Source organism: Propithecus coquereli, unplaced genomic scaffold, assembly GCF_000956105.1.
Source record: "Propithecus coquereli isolate 6110/MARCELLA unplaced genomic scaffold, Pcoq_1.0 Scaffold442, whole genome shotgun sequence".
NCBI classification, from domain to species: domain Eukaryota; kingdom Metazoa; phylum Chordata; class Mammalia; order Primates; family Indriidae; genus Propithecus; species Propithecus coquereli.
In genome coordinates this window covers 770,208-788,409 of record NW_012150197.1, presented here as the reverse complement: position 1 = coordinate 788,409, position 18,202 = coordinate 770,208, and the positions used below count along the sequence as shown (strand labels likewise).

Here is an 18,202-nt window from a genome sequence, read left to right as displayed (position 1 = left end):
GCGGGAGCCCGCCGGCTGCGGAACATCTGACGCAGCGTCAGCAGCTGACAGCAAACACCCTGCACTCCTCGGGTTGGCTGATTTGTTTGTCTTTCCAGACGGAAAAGGAAGGAAAAGGGAAACTGAGGACGGAAGAGCCTGGAGGACAAACACGGCCGGGGCGGGAGATGTGGAGGCACCCACAGCAGTCGTGACCCGGACACTCTCGCACGCACACGCACCCGCACACGGCACGCGTCATCCCACGCTCGGGGGGGCGGGGGGTACGCTGCGCCAGGCAGTGGGAGGGGCCCTCACGGACAGAGGCATGAACCTGATTCAGGAACAACTCACGACAACAAATGCACGGCCTCCTTGCACGTACTGCAAACGCACAGGCGTGTGCAGTGCTTGTATGTAGCTGAGGGTGCACACCTGTGAGCACGTGTGTGTGAACTTACAGGACACCTGTGTGTGGGCAGCAGGCTAGGGCATGGCTGTGCGTGCACGTGTGTCCGTGTGTGCACACCTATACGTGCCTGTACAGGAGGAGGCACACGTGTGCACGGGTGTGCTCAGGCCGCCGTGTGTGTATATACATGCACGTATACATGGCTCTCAGAATGAGCAGGCCAGTTCTCACACACGTGGGGCCGACAGAGAGAGCGAGTGTGCGCCGGCTACCGCAAGCCTTGGACATGCGTCCCACCCAGCGCCCGCTCAGGAGGCGGCCTCCCCTCTAGCAGAGCACCTGTGTTCTGGAAGAAGAGGTGCCACGTGGCATAACTGCTGCCTAGTGGAGCCCACGGAAACCCTGCAGCTTCATCTCTCAGTAGAACTACTCCATTTCCAATACACATGCACACATGCGTGCACATGTGTCCACACACATGTATGCACCAACACACGTGTGCATACATGGCACAGCACACAGGGTCACAAATGCACACACCCACACATTTGCACACACACAAGCACATGTACATACACCCGTGTACATGTACACATTCAGGGACCCACACGCATGTACACCCACGAGTGCATACATGTGCACACATACATGCGTGAGTGCACACACACACTTGCCCACACGGTGTGCGTGGGGGAGATGGGAGAGACAACAGAAACATTAAAAACAGACAGACCACGTGAAGACACAGCAGAAAGCTGAGAGCCCTGCACGCCCTCCCACACCGGCCCCCTTGGGCGCCCCCACTCGGGCCACGCCTGGGCCCGTGTCCCGGGCTGGGCAGGCAGGTGGAGGCTCTTGCCTGGACTGCAGGCTCTTGATGCGGGACAGCATGTCCAGGTGGCCGGCAGAGTACTGCTCGATGACGTCCATCACGTCGTATGGCCGCAGACTCTCCTTGAACTTCCGCTTGGACACCAGAAACCGCATGACGCTGCAGGGGTGTGGGCAGGGCCGTGAGCCCCGAGAGACCAACCCCGGCCACGCTGCCCAGGCCGGCTCCGGGGTCACAGCCCCTGGAGAGGGCCGCACGGCGCAGCCTCCTGTCTGGGCCGCTCCCGTGGTCTCCTGGCCGTGGGGCAGGCACGCCCCTCCCCGCCACACGTGACGCAGGTGACGTGAGCGGCTTCGTCAGCGACGAGGAGCCAGACTAACGGGGGTGCCAGCCCCAGGCCCCGTCCCCACACCAGCCCGAGGCCAGCATGCCGGGAAGAATGGGCCCTGGAACACCTGCCACGGGGCCGGCGGCATGAGGCCCAGCGCAGGTGCCCACGAGGGAGGCCCCCTCTGTGCCCAGCGGCGCCGCGCAAGCTCCTCACCACACGGCTCTGATGCTGACTTTGAGGCCCGGGGTCAGGTCCTCGGTCACAAACTCGCAGTTACAGCTCTTGTCATCCACGATGTCCTCCCCCGGGAGACTTGCTTCTGGGTGGAAGGAGACAGACCGTGAGGGCACGCGTCGTACCTGGGGCGTCACCTGCGGTCCCGCGGCGCAGGCTCTGCAGGCACCCTACCGGCGCAGCTCCTGTCCCAGAGACCCGCCCCACTGCCGGCCCCTGCCGCTGGCCCTTCTCCGGCAGGCCGTGGCCAGAGGTGGCCGACGTGAGGGTTCAAACGGGCATCCCTGCCCACCGAGGACGGGTACACAGACTGCGCTGTCGCCACACAACAGAATAGTGGCACATGCCACAGCACGGATGAAGCGTGACACGCCACGCTCAGTGAAAGGAGCCACATGTATGATCCCGCTCGTGTGAGACACCCACAAGATTGGGGTGGCTGGGGCTGGGGAGGGGACGGGTGACTGCCAACGGGCGCGGCTTTCCTTTGAAGCGATGAGAATATTCTGGAACTAGACCGAGGTGATGGCTGCAGCACACTGGATGTACTAAATGCCACCGAACTCGTACCGTGGGGGCTCCCTGCCCAGAGCGCAGGCAGGAGGCTGCGGTGCCAGGGGAGGGGGAGCCACGGCCTCACCCACCTTCCGAGTCCTGCCGCGATGCGGCGCCCTTGATCCGGAAGGCCTGGCGCGCCCGGCTGCGGTCCCCGAAGCTCCAGCTCTTGGGCACCTTGCTGGGGCTGTCCTCCAGGCTCTGGTCGGCGCTGGGCGACCGCCGCACCGTCTGGGCCTGGGGGGACCCCTTCCCCTTGGCGGCCACGCCTCGGGGGCTGGAGAAGACACGATCTTTCAAACTGACCTTCTGACTGCTCCCGCAAGAACCGACAGACAGACAGAGGGACACAGAGAAACAGCAAGAGAAGTCACTCTGGCAGGAAGGCGGCCCGAGTCTGCCAGTGCCGATGCAGACCCATGTGGGGCAGATGCAGGACCGCGGCGGGGGCAGCAGGGGCGGCGGCTGAGGGACCAAGCACAGGGGGAGGGGGAGGGGCGGCGGGGGGTACGGCAGACTCCTGCGGCCGGCACAGGTGCAGCCGGAGTTCGGCCGTCCTGGGAGGCGACGGTGATGTCTGCGGACTCTTTTTCTGAGACAGGGTCTCGCTCTGTCGCCCAGGCCGGGTGCAGTGGCGCCATCACCGCTCGCTGCAGCCCCGAGCTCCCAGGCTCCAGGGACCCTCCCGCCTCAGCCTTCCGAGCCGCTGGGGCTGTCGGCCTGAGGCACCACGCATGCCGGCTGTGGACCCGCAAACCACTTCCCGCTGCCACCGGCAAGCGCCGGAGCCTCCTCACACCGTCCTGCCCACCAGGTGACACTCAGCAGAGCAGTCCCCAGACACCCGGGTTGGTGGCTCTTCCCTGAGCGCCTTCCATCTGCCGGGCCTGGCGCATCCGCCCTACCAGCCCTTCCATGGCCTCCTCCACGCGCCTCCAGCCCCCGGGCCTCCAGCACACCCGGCCCTTCCTGTCCAGCCACAGCCTGGGCCTTTCCTGCCACCCCGGGGAGCCTCCTGGCAGGAAGCGGCTTTGGGGGGCTCGGGCTGCCCCATGTCTGGGCTCCACCCGCAGCAGGACATGCCCCTCCCAAGAACCAAATGCCCCAACGCCGGAAGGATGGAAGCGATGAGGCTGGCTCCGGGGGAGTGGGGGCCGCCAGGCCCGCACAGTGGAGTGAGGCTCACGGCTGTGTCCAGCCAGGCCGCTGTCCCCGCGTTCTTGAGGGTCCTCGGCCTCCCTGTCCCCGGGCCCACCTGCTCCAAGGAGACAGGATGGTCCAGTGTGGCCCCCCGCAGTCTGGAGAGCTCAGGCGCGACCCCCTTCCTCCCACCAGCCAGTCTCCGAACCTCCCAGGCGGCTCTGGGCAGGGCCACACGCACGGTCCCCAGCCCTGGACAAGCCTGACGTGGTCACCGACGCCTCCGACGCCGCCCCCCCGGCCCCACCGTGGCTCCCACAGCCAGAGAGACACATCCACCAGACGGTGCAGGTAAGAGAGCCCACGGCACCCGTCCACCCGGCCCAGACACCGCGACGGGGTCAGCGGCGCTCTCCTGCCCATCCCCCAGTCTGCAGGCAACTGCGGAGACATCTGTGCTGGCCCAGGGGTCTCCAAGAGGGAGAGAGAAGCCCCCAGGGAAGACAGCTCGAGGCGTGGGCCCAGTTAGGAAGGCAGAAACCACAGCAGCAGGGTCCCGGCCCCCCGAGATGTCGTGTGTCCTGGGATCATCGGGAGCTGACAGCACCTGCTCGCTCAGGACGCCGGCCAAGTCCACAAGTCTGCGCCCCGCCGGCCTGTCGGTGGTTCCCGCCTCAGCAGAGCCGCAGCGGCCCGGGGAGGACCCAACACTGGGGCGCCTGAGGGGCCATGGGGGCACCAAGGCCCAACCACGCACCAGCTCAGCGGGACCCTGGCTCTGGGATGTTCTCTCCTCCTCAGCATTCCCACCGCTCCAAAGACGGGAATCTGCCCTCCCCCGGCTGGCCCGACGCAGGCAGGCAGAACCGCACTGCGCAGCATCTCACGGTCTCGGGCCTCTCCGCTGTTTCCACCGGGGCAGGCCTGACCGCGAGGGGAGAGAGAAGCAGCCGCTTCCTTTCCAGCCACAGCTAGCAAAGCGTGCGCGGGAGAACGGCGCCACCAGCCACACCCACTCGCGGGGCTGCCTGCATCTGGGAATTGCCCCCGACGGGGCGCCGGCCATGTGGACCGAGAGAGCCGGGTGAGGGGGGCAGAACCCCAGGGTCTGTCGGGAGCCGCAGGAGGGGCTGGAGGTGAACCCCACGGGCCCTCGCGGGAGGAGCCGGACGTCACTGTTAACATTTTCTAGCAGCGAACCCCTCCCCACGAGAAGCAACAGCCCCACCAGGCAGGGGGGACTCTCCAACGGACACGCTACCCAGCAGCACCAGGGGCCTCCAGGGATGCAGCCTCCCCCCTCAATGCCGCCTGGAGGCGGCGCCACATGCAGACAGAGCCACCTGCGGAGCCTCGCCTGGCCTGTGCAGCTCCGTCTGCATCCCTGTCCCCGGCTCCCACCTCGGACCTGAGGGAAGTTCTGCCAGAGGAGGAGACAGCATGGCCAGGTTCGAACACAGCCCTCCCTGGACCTGCGCAGTCGGGGAAACTCCGCACCCTCTGAGCACCCCCCGGGGGCCGCCCAGACTGCCTCGACCCCAGCGCCCGGACCTCGGTGGGGACCAGCAGGCCCACAAGCCGAGGACAAGCACACACGTGGCGCAAGGCTCTCCCACCCCGGCCGCGGTCCTCGGCCAGAACCGCGCCCTCTGCGCAAAGTCATCGCGGCACCTGTAGCACCTGCACATCAGCGCTCGCAGGGGTCAGGCTGGGAGGAAGCCCAGCCCCGGCCACTCCTCCCCTGCCTGCCGCAAGCACGAGATCGCGATCGTCACGCTGGGCACCGTCTACGGAGACCTGCCCGGCCCAGTCTGGACTGACAGAGGCCCGCAGGGAGGGAGGGCGGACGGGCACCCGAGAGATGGCGCAGGCAGAGCATGGTCCGCGTTGTGCTGCCCTGGGCTCCCGCCGCCCACACTTGCACCGTCTGGTCTCCAGACAGCCGGAGCCCAGCCCCTGCCTGAGGGACCAGCCTCGGCCAAGGCACTGCGGACACAGCAGCTCTGGCCAAACAGGGCAGCGTCCGCCAGGCCACGCAGGCGGCACCTCCCAGGCAGGCACATGCGCTCGCCCTTGTCGGAGCCACAGACCGTCTCCCCCACGAGCAGCGAGAGACGCCACACAGAGTCGCGTGGGTGGGAGGCGGCCCGCCGGGATGGTGGGGGGGTCCGGAGCATGCAGGGACATGGATGTGCAAGCACGGCCGAGCCCGGCCCTGCCCGGTGCCGCTGCTCCAGGCCAGCACCGCCGGGCACATGCACACACCCAGCATAGCGCCGCCACCCACACGCTGCCAGCTGCCCCTGCTGGGAGGGACGGGCCCCAGAGCGAGCAGCAGGACAGCCACGGGGGTGGGGAACGGGGGAGTGCAGGCAGGGCCCTCGGTGCACGGGCAGCCTCCCCACCGTCCTGCTCTAGCCTGTCCCACGCCAGGCCTGGCAGTCGGAACAGGGAGCCGCAGGCCTTGGCTTTCTGGGGTGTCTGCTGTGTCAGGAGGCGCTGCCTCCCGCGGGCAAGGCGGCCGGCAAGGTGTGGCCATCCTCAGGCGTGCAGGAGGGGTGCCAGGACCAGCCCCGGAGGAAGCTCCCAGAGAGCAGTCAGGGAGCCCAAGGGGCCTGGATGCCTTGCTGGGCCCGCGCCCCGGCCCCTCCTGCTGCGTGCGGGCGTCACCCCTGCCCGGCTCCGCCCTGCACGTGCGGCGTCGCTGGGACCGGTGGGCACCGGGCGCTCCACCACCAGGGGCTGGGGAGGCCGAGCTGCCGGTCAGACTGGGGTTGGGGCGCCAGCCTCCCCGACTCTCCAGAACCTCTAACAAGCAGGGAGGAGCCGTGCAGCAGGGGCCAGTCCGTGCGGCGCGTTCCGTGGTACCTAGAGCGTCCAGGGCAGCATCCACACGGGGACCCTCTGCACGGTCTGCCTTTACTGCAAACGAGGAGAGCACAGTTAGTCCTGGGGTGCCGGCAGCAGGGTGTGACCAAGGAGCGGGAAACTGAGGCAGGGCACCCCCTGGGGTGGCTCTAGGCTCCCAGTCCTGGCCACAGAGCTGGCGTCTGATTGAGGACAGCGGGGAGGGTACCCCAGAGTCGTCGTGGCCTGGAAAAGAAAACAGCCCCCTATTTTTGGAGGAAAAAAAGGCCTTGTTTTTTCCCCTCCAAAAATATCTTTTCCTTCCAAAGCCACAGCTTGGGGTTTGTGTCTTAAAAGACGTATTATTTTTCGCTATATTCATGCCAACGAAAAAATAATACGTGGACCAAGACCTTGCAAAGGGCTCGCTTGGGATGGACGCGGTCCCAGGCGGGGACTGGTTGGAGCGCGCACTGCCGGGGATACCAGCGAGTGCGGTCGGCTCTGGGCCTCAGTTAGCCCAGGAGGGAAGGGAGCCCCGGAGGGCTCGGGTCACGGCGGGGTCGTCTCGCAGCAAGTGCTCACCCTAACCTCCTGCGGAGCCGTCCCCCAGCACAGCCCCCCGCGCTTCCCTAGTCACGCAGGCGTTGGGCGTTTTCCAAGAACCTCCCTGGAAACCCCTGAGACTCCTCTCTGCATCGGAGCGTGCAAATTTTAAGGCAAAAAATGGAATAAGCAGCAGCTACAAAAAAGCTCCCTTCTCCTCCAGGCGTCTCCCCGCCGTGGCAGGTGTCTCCTCTGAGGCGGCTCTTCTCAAACTATGCACCAGGGAACCCCGGCACGCAACGGTCTCTCCCGGGAAAAACAAGCTCCGGGAGGAAAGTGCTCAATGCTCCGTTTTCCTCCCCCGTTTATTTAAACACCAGCGCTCCCCACGGCGCGCTGTCCGTGCGAGCATCTCTGCACTCACAGAGCACACACCCCGCTGACCCTGTGAATGGGCTGCTGCCCGGACCCCACCCGGCGCGGCGACTTCTGCTCCCGCGGTACGGGGCGGCTGCGGTGCCCCATCTCTGCGGCCAGGGCAGAGGCTCAACCCTGCTGCTGGCCGGCTTGCTGTTAGCTCGATTTGCTGTTAGTAGCTCGACGTCTGGCCCAGGCAGGAGTGCTCCCTCGGGGACAGTGCTCCCTCGGGGACAGTGCTCCCTCGGGGACAGCGCTCTCTCAGGGACACCGCTCCCTTGGGGACAGTGCTCCCTTGGGGACAGTGCTCCCTCGGGGACAGCGCTCCCTTGGGGACAGCGCTCCCAGTGACCTGCCCCCAAGGCCCTGGCTGCTTGCAGGCCTCACCCGAGGGCAACCGCTACTCCTCAGGCTGCTCCAGGCCAGTCACACCGAAGCCTGCCCGGCACCCCCCGGGGTCCTCAGGCCCAAACACGGGCCCCCCGGCAAAGGAGCGGGAGGCAGACAGAGCCTCTGGTTTCCCGAAACTTTGAAGGCCCCCAGTTTAGACACTAACTTTGCCCAAGAAGCACCTCCCAGGACCTCGCAGCCCAATTCCGCGGTGGAGGAAGTTCTAAAGCCGCACAATCTGATGTGGTGGCCACGGGCCACGCCTGGCCAGGATGAGTTTCTAACTGCACTTGAATTGTATGAGTGTTGACTTCTGCAGCCACGCATGGCTAGTGGTCCCTGTGTCATCGTCTGAGAGCCACCATCTGCCTAGCACGACCCTGCCGCACTGGGTGCACGAGGCGCCTGCCTGGGGCCGCGTGGTGCCCCGTCCACTCTGGGCTGAGCCTGAGGCTGGCACTGGCTCCTGTCCTGCTCATCAGTCCCGTCAGAACCGCCCAGCAGGCCTCGAGCTGGGGCGGGGAGCAGACAGGCCCACAGGGGTCCTGGGCCCACGAGGGTGGGGCAGAGACGCCCACAGACGCTGACCGGGACCAGACAGAACAGATGCACCCACACATGCAGCCACCCCCGCTGTGAGGGGCAGAAACAGACACGGAGTCTGGGGCTCCCCCCGGCACGGGGCAGGGGCTGTGAGAAGCACGACAGGCAACACGGACAGTCGCAGCCACGAGAGACGCACGCGGAGCAGCACAGGCTGCCCCGGCCCATCCGGCACGGGGGCCCCACTGGACCCCACTCAGCAGGACCGGGGGTCTTGGGGCTGAGTGAGGGTCCTGCGTGCACATCATCCACCTGCCCGGACCAGCTGGCCCCAAGGGCCCTGTGCAGGACCCACGTCCAAAGGACAGACTGACGCGGCCTCTGGCCCCCACATTCAACTGTGCCCGGCGGGGCAGCGCGGCGGGGCGCTGGGGAGCCCGACCCCTCAGCACCCTACAGAGCAGCCCCTCGGGGGCCACACTCAGCAGAGCCACTCCCTGCACACTGACCACGTGTGGTGACAGAGGGGTTCTGGCTGCCCCAGGCCAGGGACAGCGACACCGCCCGTTACCTGGCTGCGGGAAGCCCCCCCAGAACGCAGGGGTCTTCACCGGCAGAGGCCGCTCCTCAGTCCACGGCACCCCAGGCACCTTCCGCAGCCTCAGGCCCGTGGCGGCTCAGCGCTGCTGCAGAGGCCCCGTGGCCCTCCCGGTGGAGGGAGCCGGAATCGTGGCATCGGGCGTCCAGGGAGGGCTGGGGCGGGCAGGTGCGGCCCTCAGGGAAGGGCGTGGGGAGGCACAGGCAGGCAGGGACCACTGGACACGCGGGAGGAGACGGGGCAGGCAGCGGGGAGCCACGGAACATACCAGAGAGCCCGGAGGCCCCGCGTGTCCTCACCTGGAGTCGGCATCAGGCCGGCACCTCCTCCCCACAACAGAGCAGACGAGGAAGGGGCCCGAGAAGGGCAGTGACAGTGAGTAAAGCACTTGGGGGCGGCAAGGGTGTCCGGGTGGGGGCGGGGGCAGGAGGGAGAGAGAGAGAGAGAGAGGCTGAGACCAGAGCCATGGCCAGCTACGCTACGGCGGCAAGCACGGGAACGCGCCAGACCGCGGGGCCACACGCGGGCGCCCCTAGCAGAGGTCGGAACAGTCAGAGGAGCCTCCGGGTCCGTCCCTGGCCTTGGGCGTCCCCCCAACAGCGACACTGAGGCCGGCACCCCCCACCCAATAAGCGCCAGGGCGTGGGCTCTCCTCTTAACCGCGCCTGCGCCGGCCACGCCCAGGGCTCCCGCTGGCGAACGCTGACCCAGCTCCCCAGGCTCCCGCCACGGGCTGCTCATCGGCTGGTTGGGGCAAAGCGTGGCCAATCTTCTCCATTCAAGGCACGACCCTAAGCCCCCTTTCATGGGGTCTGGGGGGTGGAGGCCTGCCCCTTCTCCAGTTGCGTCCCCACCCCGAGCCCGTGTCTGGTCTGAGTCCCCAGCGCAGGAGCCACAGGGGAGGGCAGGCGTGGTCTTGGCCGGGGTCTGGGGGCCGATGTACTCTGCGACGTGTGGGGACAGGGACCCCGCTCAGAGGAGCTCGGGAACTTGCAGGTGGGAAGGGGGTCCCCAGACTCAAAATCTGCGAAATGAGCTTGATTTTATTTTTAATACTAGGGAAACGGCAGAGCGCTGCTCCCTCCTCCACCCCGTCCCTGGTTGCCTGACACACGCAGAACCTGGGGGACCAGCGGGGGACGGGGAGAAGGAACCGACCTTGACCGAGGAGGCCTGACTCGGGAGCACCAGGGACCCCGAGTCTCTCCCACGCGCTCCAGAGACTGTCCACAAACTCGGAGCCTCTGCCCAGCGTTGGGCGAAGCCCCTCCTCCCACCCCGGGTTCTCCGCCCTGCGCCGTGAGGGGCCTGGGCTGCGTGCCTGGAGCGGAGAGAGTGCTCTAGCAGAAGCCCTGCCCGGTCCCGGGGCTGGGCTCCTGGGCGGCTGCAGGAAGCCCACCCAAGAAGCCCCCAGCTGCCCGATCTGCCGCCGCGCCACAAAGTCAGCCCAAAGCACGGGTGGGGCAAGCGAGGAAGACTCCAGGGCCCAGGTCCCCACCCGCACACCAGGCACACCGCAGCCCGCACGGCAGCCGCTGCCCCCGCGACACACTGCACACACACAGAGGAGCAGGGCCACAAAGACCGGACGGGCGTGCACACGCAGACACACGGGCGTGCACACGCAGACACACGGGTGGCCGGAGGCAGGAGGCACTGACCTTGGGGACGGCTCTGGCTGCGGCTCCTTCCTGCACAAGGAAGCAGCAGAGTCGGCAGCTGCCACGCAGCCCCACGGCGTCCTCCAGCCCCTGCCCACCCCAGGGCCCCGCGGGTGGGGGCTGTGTCACAGGGGCTCGGGGAAGGGCAGGTGCGGAAACAGCTGGCCCCGGCCTGCGCTGACCTGAAGGTGAGTCCCGACTTGCTCTTGAGGCTGCGCAGCAGCTCCAGCTGGTTCAGCGGGGGGATGAGCCTGGCGAGAGGAGGCCGTGGGTCAGCTGCGACCTCAACCCGCCCTCAACAGCGCCCACAGCTCACGTGGCAGAGCGGCTGTCACGCGCGAGGCGTGGCGTGGCCAGGCTCCGTGGCAGCACCCACCCTTCCGCCCCCGGCTGCCCCTGGACGTGGGCCGTGACCGCAGGGCTGAGACCCTGGCCCTTGCAGCCCGGGCAGGCGGAGGAGGGGCACAGCCGGGGGCTCCCTCCTCCCCACTCCCCGACCCCTGGACATCCCCAGGGCAGCACAGCTACAAACAGCACCCCAGCAGTTGGGGCCTCGGTCCCTCTCTGCCAAGGGCAAGGGACCCGGCTGTGCTCCAAGCCCCCTTCCCCATCCCGCTCATGCCCACCCCGCCCGCCTGCCCCCCTCACTGCCACCCCAGCCCCCGGTGTCCCAGCTGAGGTGCAGCCGCACCTGGCCCCTCGGTCCCCTGCAGCCCCAGAGGGACAGTCCTGTGGGCTCTGCACCCCCCGTCTCTCCCGCTCCCCCGGCCAGAGGGTGCCCACGGTCCAGGGGGGTCAGGACCAAGTAGGGGCCCAGGCGCCGGTCACCTTCACCACGAGCGTGGCAGAGCCCCGCACGGGCCAGAGTCTGTCTCGAGGGGACAGCTGGCCACCCCCCAACTCAGGCCCTGGTTAGAGACACGCGACATCAGCCCTCAGCCAGACGGAAGTCACGGAGGTCACGCCTCAACACACAGCAGCAGCAGCACCCGGACAGACAGGCCTCTGGCGGGGCTGCAGCACGGATGTGCACATAGCCCCCGCCTCCTCCGGGGGCGGCCGTGGAGGACGAGGGTGTGATGTGCCAACGGAGGGGAGAGGTGCATCCCCTGGACCGGGCAGCGGCTGGTCTGGGCTCAGCCAGCTTCAGGGCGGGCCAGGTCTCCGCACATGTCGGGGGCATCTTATTTCTGAGCCTGTTGGGGTTGGGGGTGGCCGAGGAGCCGGACCAGCCACTGCCCAGCACGGCAGCCTCTTCCCTTCTGGGAGTGGTGGGGTCAACGTCCTAACAGGTTCCCAGGAGGGAGGGGCCATGTCTGCCCCACAGGAGGGAGGGGCCCCGGAGAAGCCGCCCCCACTCCTGGCCGCCCCACGCTGTGCAGGGCTCAGCTTGGGCACCGTCACCAGGCACCGGCCCACCCGCTCCACAGGGACAAGCCCCTGGACGGTGTGAGCAAACTACCCCATCCCCTCGCAGGCCGCGGGGAGAGCCCCTTGAGCACACGCTGATGGGTCAGGGGCGAGACAGTGCGTCTCTGCTCCCCAGCCGGGACACCCCCCTTGATGCAGTGGAAAGACTCGGGGGGCTCGAGTCCAGGGAGGGAGACCCCAAAGCCGGGCCCCAGAGGTGAGCTGTCCAGGGCAGGACTGTCACTGGCCCGGGCCGTGCCCTGCGCTGGGGCGGAAGCACCACGTCCACCACTCTCGCCGGGCTCGTAGGTGGGGGCTGTGAGCGGGGTGGGGCGACGAGGGGGGGAGGCAGCTACCAGGACAAGGCAGGAAGCAGGACAGGAACAGAAGACAGGACAAGGACCCAGCAGCAAAGAAGCAGCAGCTGAGGAGGGAGTGGGGACACGGGGAGGGCGGGCACGGGGGCTCCAGGCAGGGCGGGCCACGGGGAGACAGGCCTAGACTCCAGCAGGGGGACCACGCGGGGCACGGTGCGGGGTACCGGGGGGCGGGGTGGGCCGGGCCACGGGCCCAGACAGAACGAGAATCACACACACGGCGTCCGTCCCATGCATGTCCTACCTGGAGGCCCCGTAGGTTTGAGTTTGTGAGCTTTGGAGTGTTTCACACACACACACACAGGGAAAAGAACGGAAATTTTTTAAAAAGAACAGGATAAGGAAAAGAACGTGAAAAAAAAGTCAAGGAAAGTGGGGAAACAACAGAACAAAGAAAATTAGCGGGAGGGCCACCCTGTCCCCAACCCTGGGCTGGGAGCGGCCGCTCTGCACGGAGCACGGCTCGCGGGTGACATCAAAAGCCCACATTTCCGGGAAAGACGGGCACGGCCAGGCCCTCGAGGCTCTGTCTTCCAGAGGTGTGGGTGGGACGGATGCCAAGAGAGGGGCCAGGGAGGCCCTGAGGACAACTTCGATGGCAAGGACCACCCAGGACTCAGCACCCTCCTCCGGGGGACTCCCCGCTACAGAGGCAGGAGTGGGGATGCCCCTGGCCTGTCCGACCACGACTGACTGTGGGACCCTCAAGGGGACACCCCCCACGCCTGGAAGTCCCAGCCCTATGCCCACCCCACCCTCAGGACGGCTCAGGACAGAAACACACCCCGGGGCTGGGGGGGACTCGGGGCAGTGAACAGGCAGGCAGGGGGGCAGCGCCCACCCCAGGGGACTCTGGCCCGGGGCATTGGGGACCCTCAGCACCTCTCATCCCAGACCAGCCGCACAGAGACGTCTGGGGGCTGCCACCCACCCCCGAGAGACAGGAAACCTGGGACACTGCCCTGCGGCCTCGTGGCTCACCTGGCCTGTGGGCCCTGCCCCCCCACAGCCTCCCAGGAGGCTCTCTGGGCCTCCCTCCTCTGCTGCCCGGGGCTCCTGGGGGTCTGTGTGCTCAGTCCTGCTGGGGGCACCTGGGACCCTCAGGATAAGCCAGGTCCCCTGAGCCTCACTGTGCTCCGGGTGACCTTCCCTCCCCCAGCAGCAGCCCTGGTCTGGCTGGAGGTCACAGCGACCTTCCACCCTGCAGGCCTGGGAGCTGCAAACCCGCCTGGTGCTGGAGGCCTCGGGGAGGGGCCCATCCCGGCGGCGCCCGTGACACAACGCGAGCCCCAGCCAAGGAGCGGAAAGCAAAGGGCAGGGAATGAAGGTGAGAAACACAAGCCGAACGCTAAAAAACAAAGAAAAAAATTAATGCTTCGAAATAAATCACACACAGAATTCCTTTTTGAAATATACATACATTTTAAAGAAAAAAAATCAACTGATCGAAATAATGAACAACAAAAAAATGGGGTTTGAGAACAGGTGGGAAACAGAAAACACAAGCGGTGTGCGGGCCTGGCGGTACCTGTACATGGGCACCGTGACCGTGCGCTCGTAGTACTGCCACGTGGAGTGCAGGTCCGTGCGCGACAGGTTGGTGGCGTAGAACCTCCAGGCCGACTGCGGGGAGAAACGGGGAGGGTCAGCGAGGACGGCAAGGGCCACCCTGCCCCGCCGGGGACCTTCTGCCCTGGAGCCGCGGCCACGGCGCCCGTCTCGACCCCACAGCCTCACTCTACCTGCTGCGGGACAGATAGGCAAGATCCCAGCTGGACGGTGGAGCCGTGCTCCTGGGTACGGGAGCTTACGGGGAGCCCGTGTTCTCCCTGCCCCAGCCTCACGGAGGAGGAGGAGGAGGAGGAGGAAGAGCAGGTCGCGCCTCCATCCGGCCAGCGGTGAGCGGGCGCCAGGCGCCGTGTGCTTCCCCAGTCAGGGGGTCGGGGACACTGAGCACAACTCGGCCGTGAGCTGCTATTCTCACTGACTCCACTTAGCCTGGATTTCTGTCCCCACCTTTTTTTTTGGTGCTGAGATGCACGTAACACAAAATTCACCATTCGACCAGACTCCCCAGAGACTCCCCACTCCAGATACTGCCCGTGGCACCGTGCGCCAGGTGGCCTCTCTGCGTGGCTCTTTTCACTGGGCAGAGTGTCCTCAAAGCCCACCCCTGCTGTAGCGTGTCACAGCCTCGTTCCTGTGCACGGGGGTTGGGCAACATCCTGTCCGTGGACACGTCACAGTTCGCCTGTCCGTCGACCGACAAACCGCGGGGCTGCTTCCACGCTGGGGCTGTGTGAACATGGCCACTGTGAAATCTGTGCGGTTTTTGGCTGAAGACCTATTTTAAACTCCTTTGTCTACACCCGGGAGTGACACTGCTGGTCACGGAAGCCCATGTTGAGGGACCCCACAAACTGTGCTCCGGAGTGGCCGCTCATGCTACACTCCCACCAGCGACGCGTGAGGGTTCCCTTCTCCACGTCCTCACCAACACTTAGTTTCCATTTTTTTAAATTATTTCGCCACCCAGTGGATGCACAGAGGTGCGCACTGCGGTTCTGACGCGCACTTGCCAAACGACCACGAGGAGCGCACCTTGTCCCACGTCACTGGCCGCGTTATTTCTCCTTTGCGGCCTCCGTCAGACGCTTCGGGTTGTGTTTGTGCCACTGCGCTGCAAGAGTTCCTCACACTTCCTGAATACTAAACACGCACAACACACACGGCTGGCCCATGTTCTCTCCCACTCCGTGGGCCATCTTGTCACTCTCTCTCGAGTGTCCTTAGAGGCACAAAAGCTCTTCATGAAGGTCACGTCCGACTTTTGTTGCTTGTGCTTTTGGTGCCGCTCCTAAAAACTCAAGATCTGGAGGTGCGCATCTATGTTTTCTCTTTCCGATTTTTAGTGTTAGCTCCTATATTTAGGTTCTTGATCCATTTCTAATTTTTGTATATGGCGTGAGGTAAAGATCCAGCTTCATTCTTTTAAGAACAGATATCCAGTTGTCCCAGCAACAGTGGTTGGAGAGACCGTTCCTTCCCCACTGGATGGACGCGGCGCCCGTGTGGAAAATCCGCTGACTGCAGATGTGGGTTATCTCTGGACTCTCAGTTCTGTCCCCTTGATCCGTATGTCTGTCCTTACATAAGTACCACACTGTTTTGATTACTGTAGGTTTGTAGTAAGTTTGAAATTGGAAACTGTCAGTCCTCCAACTTTGTTAACTTTGTTCTTCTCTTTCAAGACTGTTTTGGCTAGTCAGGGGCCACGACAATTCCTACAAATCTTGGAATCAGCTTTTACATTTCTGCAAAAAACGGGCATTGGGATTATGATAGGGATTGCACTGAATGTGCAGGTCAATTTTTGCTAAGGCCGTATGAACACGATTAAGATTCTTACAGCCCATGAACACAGCATGTCTTTCCATTTATGTCGTTCTCCACTGATTTATTTCAGCAATGTTTTGTAATGTAGTTTTCAGTGTACAAGTTTTGCACTTCTTTGGTTAAATTCATTCCCAAGTATTTTATCCTTTTTGACAGAATCGTAAATGGAATTATTTTAATTTTCCTTCTAAATAGATTGTTCCTTGCTGATGTACACTGATTTTTGCGTGTTAATCTTCTATCCTGCAACTTTGCTGAATTCATTTATTAGCTCTGACACTTTTTGTGGAATATTTAGGATTTTCTGCAAATAAGATGTCATCTGTGAATAGACAGTTTTACTTCTTCCTTTCTCATCGAGATGTCTGCGTTTGTTTTGTTCTGGTTTTCTTCCCCTGCCTAATTGCTCTGGCTAACACTTCTGCATACGAAACATGTAAATATTTCTAAACATTAAAAACTTCTAATACTAAACACTTCAATAGGTAAAAGCTGTCATCCTTGTCTTGCTCCTGGTCTTACGAAGCATCCAGGCCTTCACCACTGAGCACGACGACAGCCGTGGGTTTCTCACAGACGCCGTCTGCTGTGCCGGGGAAACACCCTTCGGTGTCCAGCTGTTGAGTGTTGTCATTACGAAAGGCTGTTGCATTCTGTCGAGTGCTTTTCCTACCCAACCAATCCTTCACTCTCCTGATGTGACGTGTTAAAATGGCCAACCGCTCATCTGAGCCCGTGGCACCCCCGGGATCGATCCCACACGGTCGTGGGACAGACCCCTGAATATGCTGGGGACTTTGCCACCCATATTACCTACATTTCACATCCGTAATGTCTAAAGGATACACTGACCTGTAGTGCTCTCCTGATGTCTGTGCGGCTTTCGCTCAGGGCTGAGTCGGGAAGTGCCGCCTCCTGCCTTTTGGAGGAGTTTGGGAAGAACTGGCACCAACCCCCCTCCGAATGTCTGGAGCGTGCGGCAGGGAAGCCATCCAGCCACGCGCTTCTCTGCGTCAGGAGGTTTCTGACGCGTGACTCAATCTCTGTTAGGTAGAGGCCTGTTCACGTCTTCCTGAGCCCATGTTGGCAGTTGGGGCGTTTCGGAGAATTTGTCTGTTTTATCCAGTTGTCCAGTTTGTTTGCACACAAAGTTGTTCACAGTCTCCTCACCCGATTATCTTTGTTTCTGTGACGTCCCCACTTCCATTTCTAATTCGGGGAACCTGCTCTCTCCTCTCTTCTTAATCTAATTAGAGGTTTTCAATTTTGTTGATTCTTTTCAAAGAACCAACTTTTGGTGTCGTGGATCTGCTCTACTTTCAAAGTTTATGCCTGTCCTAATCTTTATAATTTCTCTCCTTCTGCGAGCTTAGAGTTTTGTTTGCTGTTCTTTTCGCAGTTCCCTAAGGTGTAAGGTACGCTATGGTTCGAAGGTGTCCCCCAAAGCCTCCTGTGTTGGAAACTCGGTCCCCAGGGCAGCCGTGTTGAGAGGTGTGACCTTTGGGAGGTGATGGGGTCGTGAGGACTGTGCCTTCATGAATGAATGAATCCTTTCACGGATTCATGTATTCATGGGTTATTGAGGGAAGGGTCAGTTATCGTGAGAGCACGTCTATTATCAAAGCCAGTTCAGCCACGTCTTGTCAGCCCCTCACCCCGTGCTGCCCTGTGTCACCTGCAGAGAGTCCCACAAGCAGTAAGACCTTCACGACCTGCAGCCCCTAAACCTTGGACTTTCCAGCCTCCAGAACTGTAAAAACTTAATTTCTTTTCTTTATAAATTAGCCAGTCCCAGGTAATCTGTTACAGCAATCTACAGCAACAGAAAACAGACACGTTGCAAACCGAGGATATAACACTGCAATACAGGCTTTTGTGTCTACCTGGGTATTTATCCCTACAGTGTTCACACGGCTTGAGCTCTGTCCAGCGGCCTTTAACCTCAGCCCGGAGGACTCCCTTCAACATCCCCGTAGGGCGAGCCTATTAGTGACAAACGCCCTCGGCCTTTGTTCTTACGGGAATGTTTTATTTCTCTTTCGTTTCTGAAAGAAAGTTTTGCCAAACATAGAATTCTTGGTTGACAAGTTTTTTTTTCCTTTCAAGACTTCAAATGTGTCATCCCACTGCCTCTGGCCTCCACGGCTGCAGGAGAGAAACTCATTGTCAGTCTTACTGGGGACCCTGCAGGTGAGGAATCACTTCTCTCGCGGCTTCGAGAGTCTGTTTGTCTTTGAGTCTCAGCAGTGGATGATCATGTGCCTCGGTGTGGCCTCCCGGAGCTGACACCGTTAATACCTGGAGTTCGCTGACTTCTCGTATGTACGGATTCAAGTCGTTCATCTCACATGTGGGGTGTTTTCCGCCATTACTTCTTCAAGTATTCTTTTTGCACCTCTCTCACTCCGCTCACTTTGCTGGCGCTGACACACCTGACGCCATCCCCCGGCCCTCTAAGGCTCTGTTCAGTTTTCCTCTTTCTTTTTTCCTTCTGAGAAGAAATAATTTCAACTGACCTGTCCTTGCGTTTGCTA

At 62.9% G+C, this 18,202-nt stretch overlaps 1 protein-coding gene across 4 annotated transcripts in view; it reads right to left on the bottom strand.

Annotated features, from left to right (window-relative positions):
• KCNQ2 (potassium channel, voltage gated KQT-like subfamily Q, member 2) overlaps positions 1-18,202 on the bottom strand; it is a 46,710-nt gene that overhangs the window by 4,580 nt on the left and 23,928 nt on the right. The window contains exons 8-15 of one of the 4 annotated variants that reach the window (XM_012654606.1): positions 13,801-13,895; positions 12,517-12,546; positions 10,668-10,736; positions 10,486-10,515; positions 6,352-6,405; positions 2,433-2,656; positions 1,768-1,873; positions 1,251-1,382 (exon numbers count right to left, since the gene is read on the bottom strand). In XM_012654606.1, coding sequence (XP_012510060.1) covers positions 1,251-1,382; positions 1,768-1,873; positions 2,433-2,656; positions 6,352-6,405; positions 10,486-10,515; positions 10,668-10,736; positions 12,517-12,546; positions 13,801-13,895 — 740 coding nt within the window. The remainder of the gene's footprint in view (positions 1-1,250; positions 1,383-1,767; positions 1,874-2,432; positions 2,657-6,351; positions 6,406-10,485; positions 10,516-10,667; positions 10,737-12,516; positions 12,547-13,800; positions 13,896-18,202) is intronic. The other 3 variants (XM_012654611.1, XM_012654607.1, XM_012654610.1) reach the window with 3 other exon arrangements.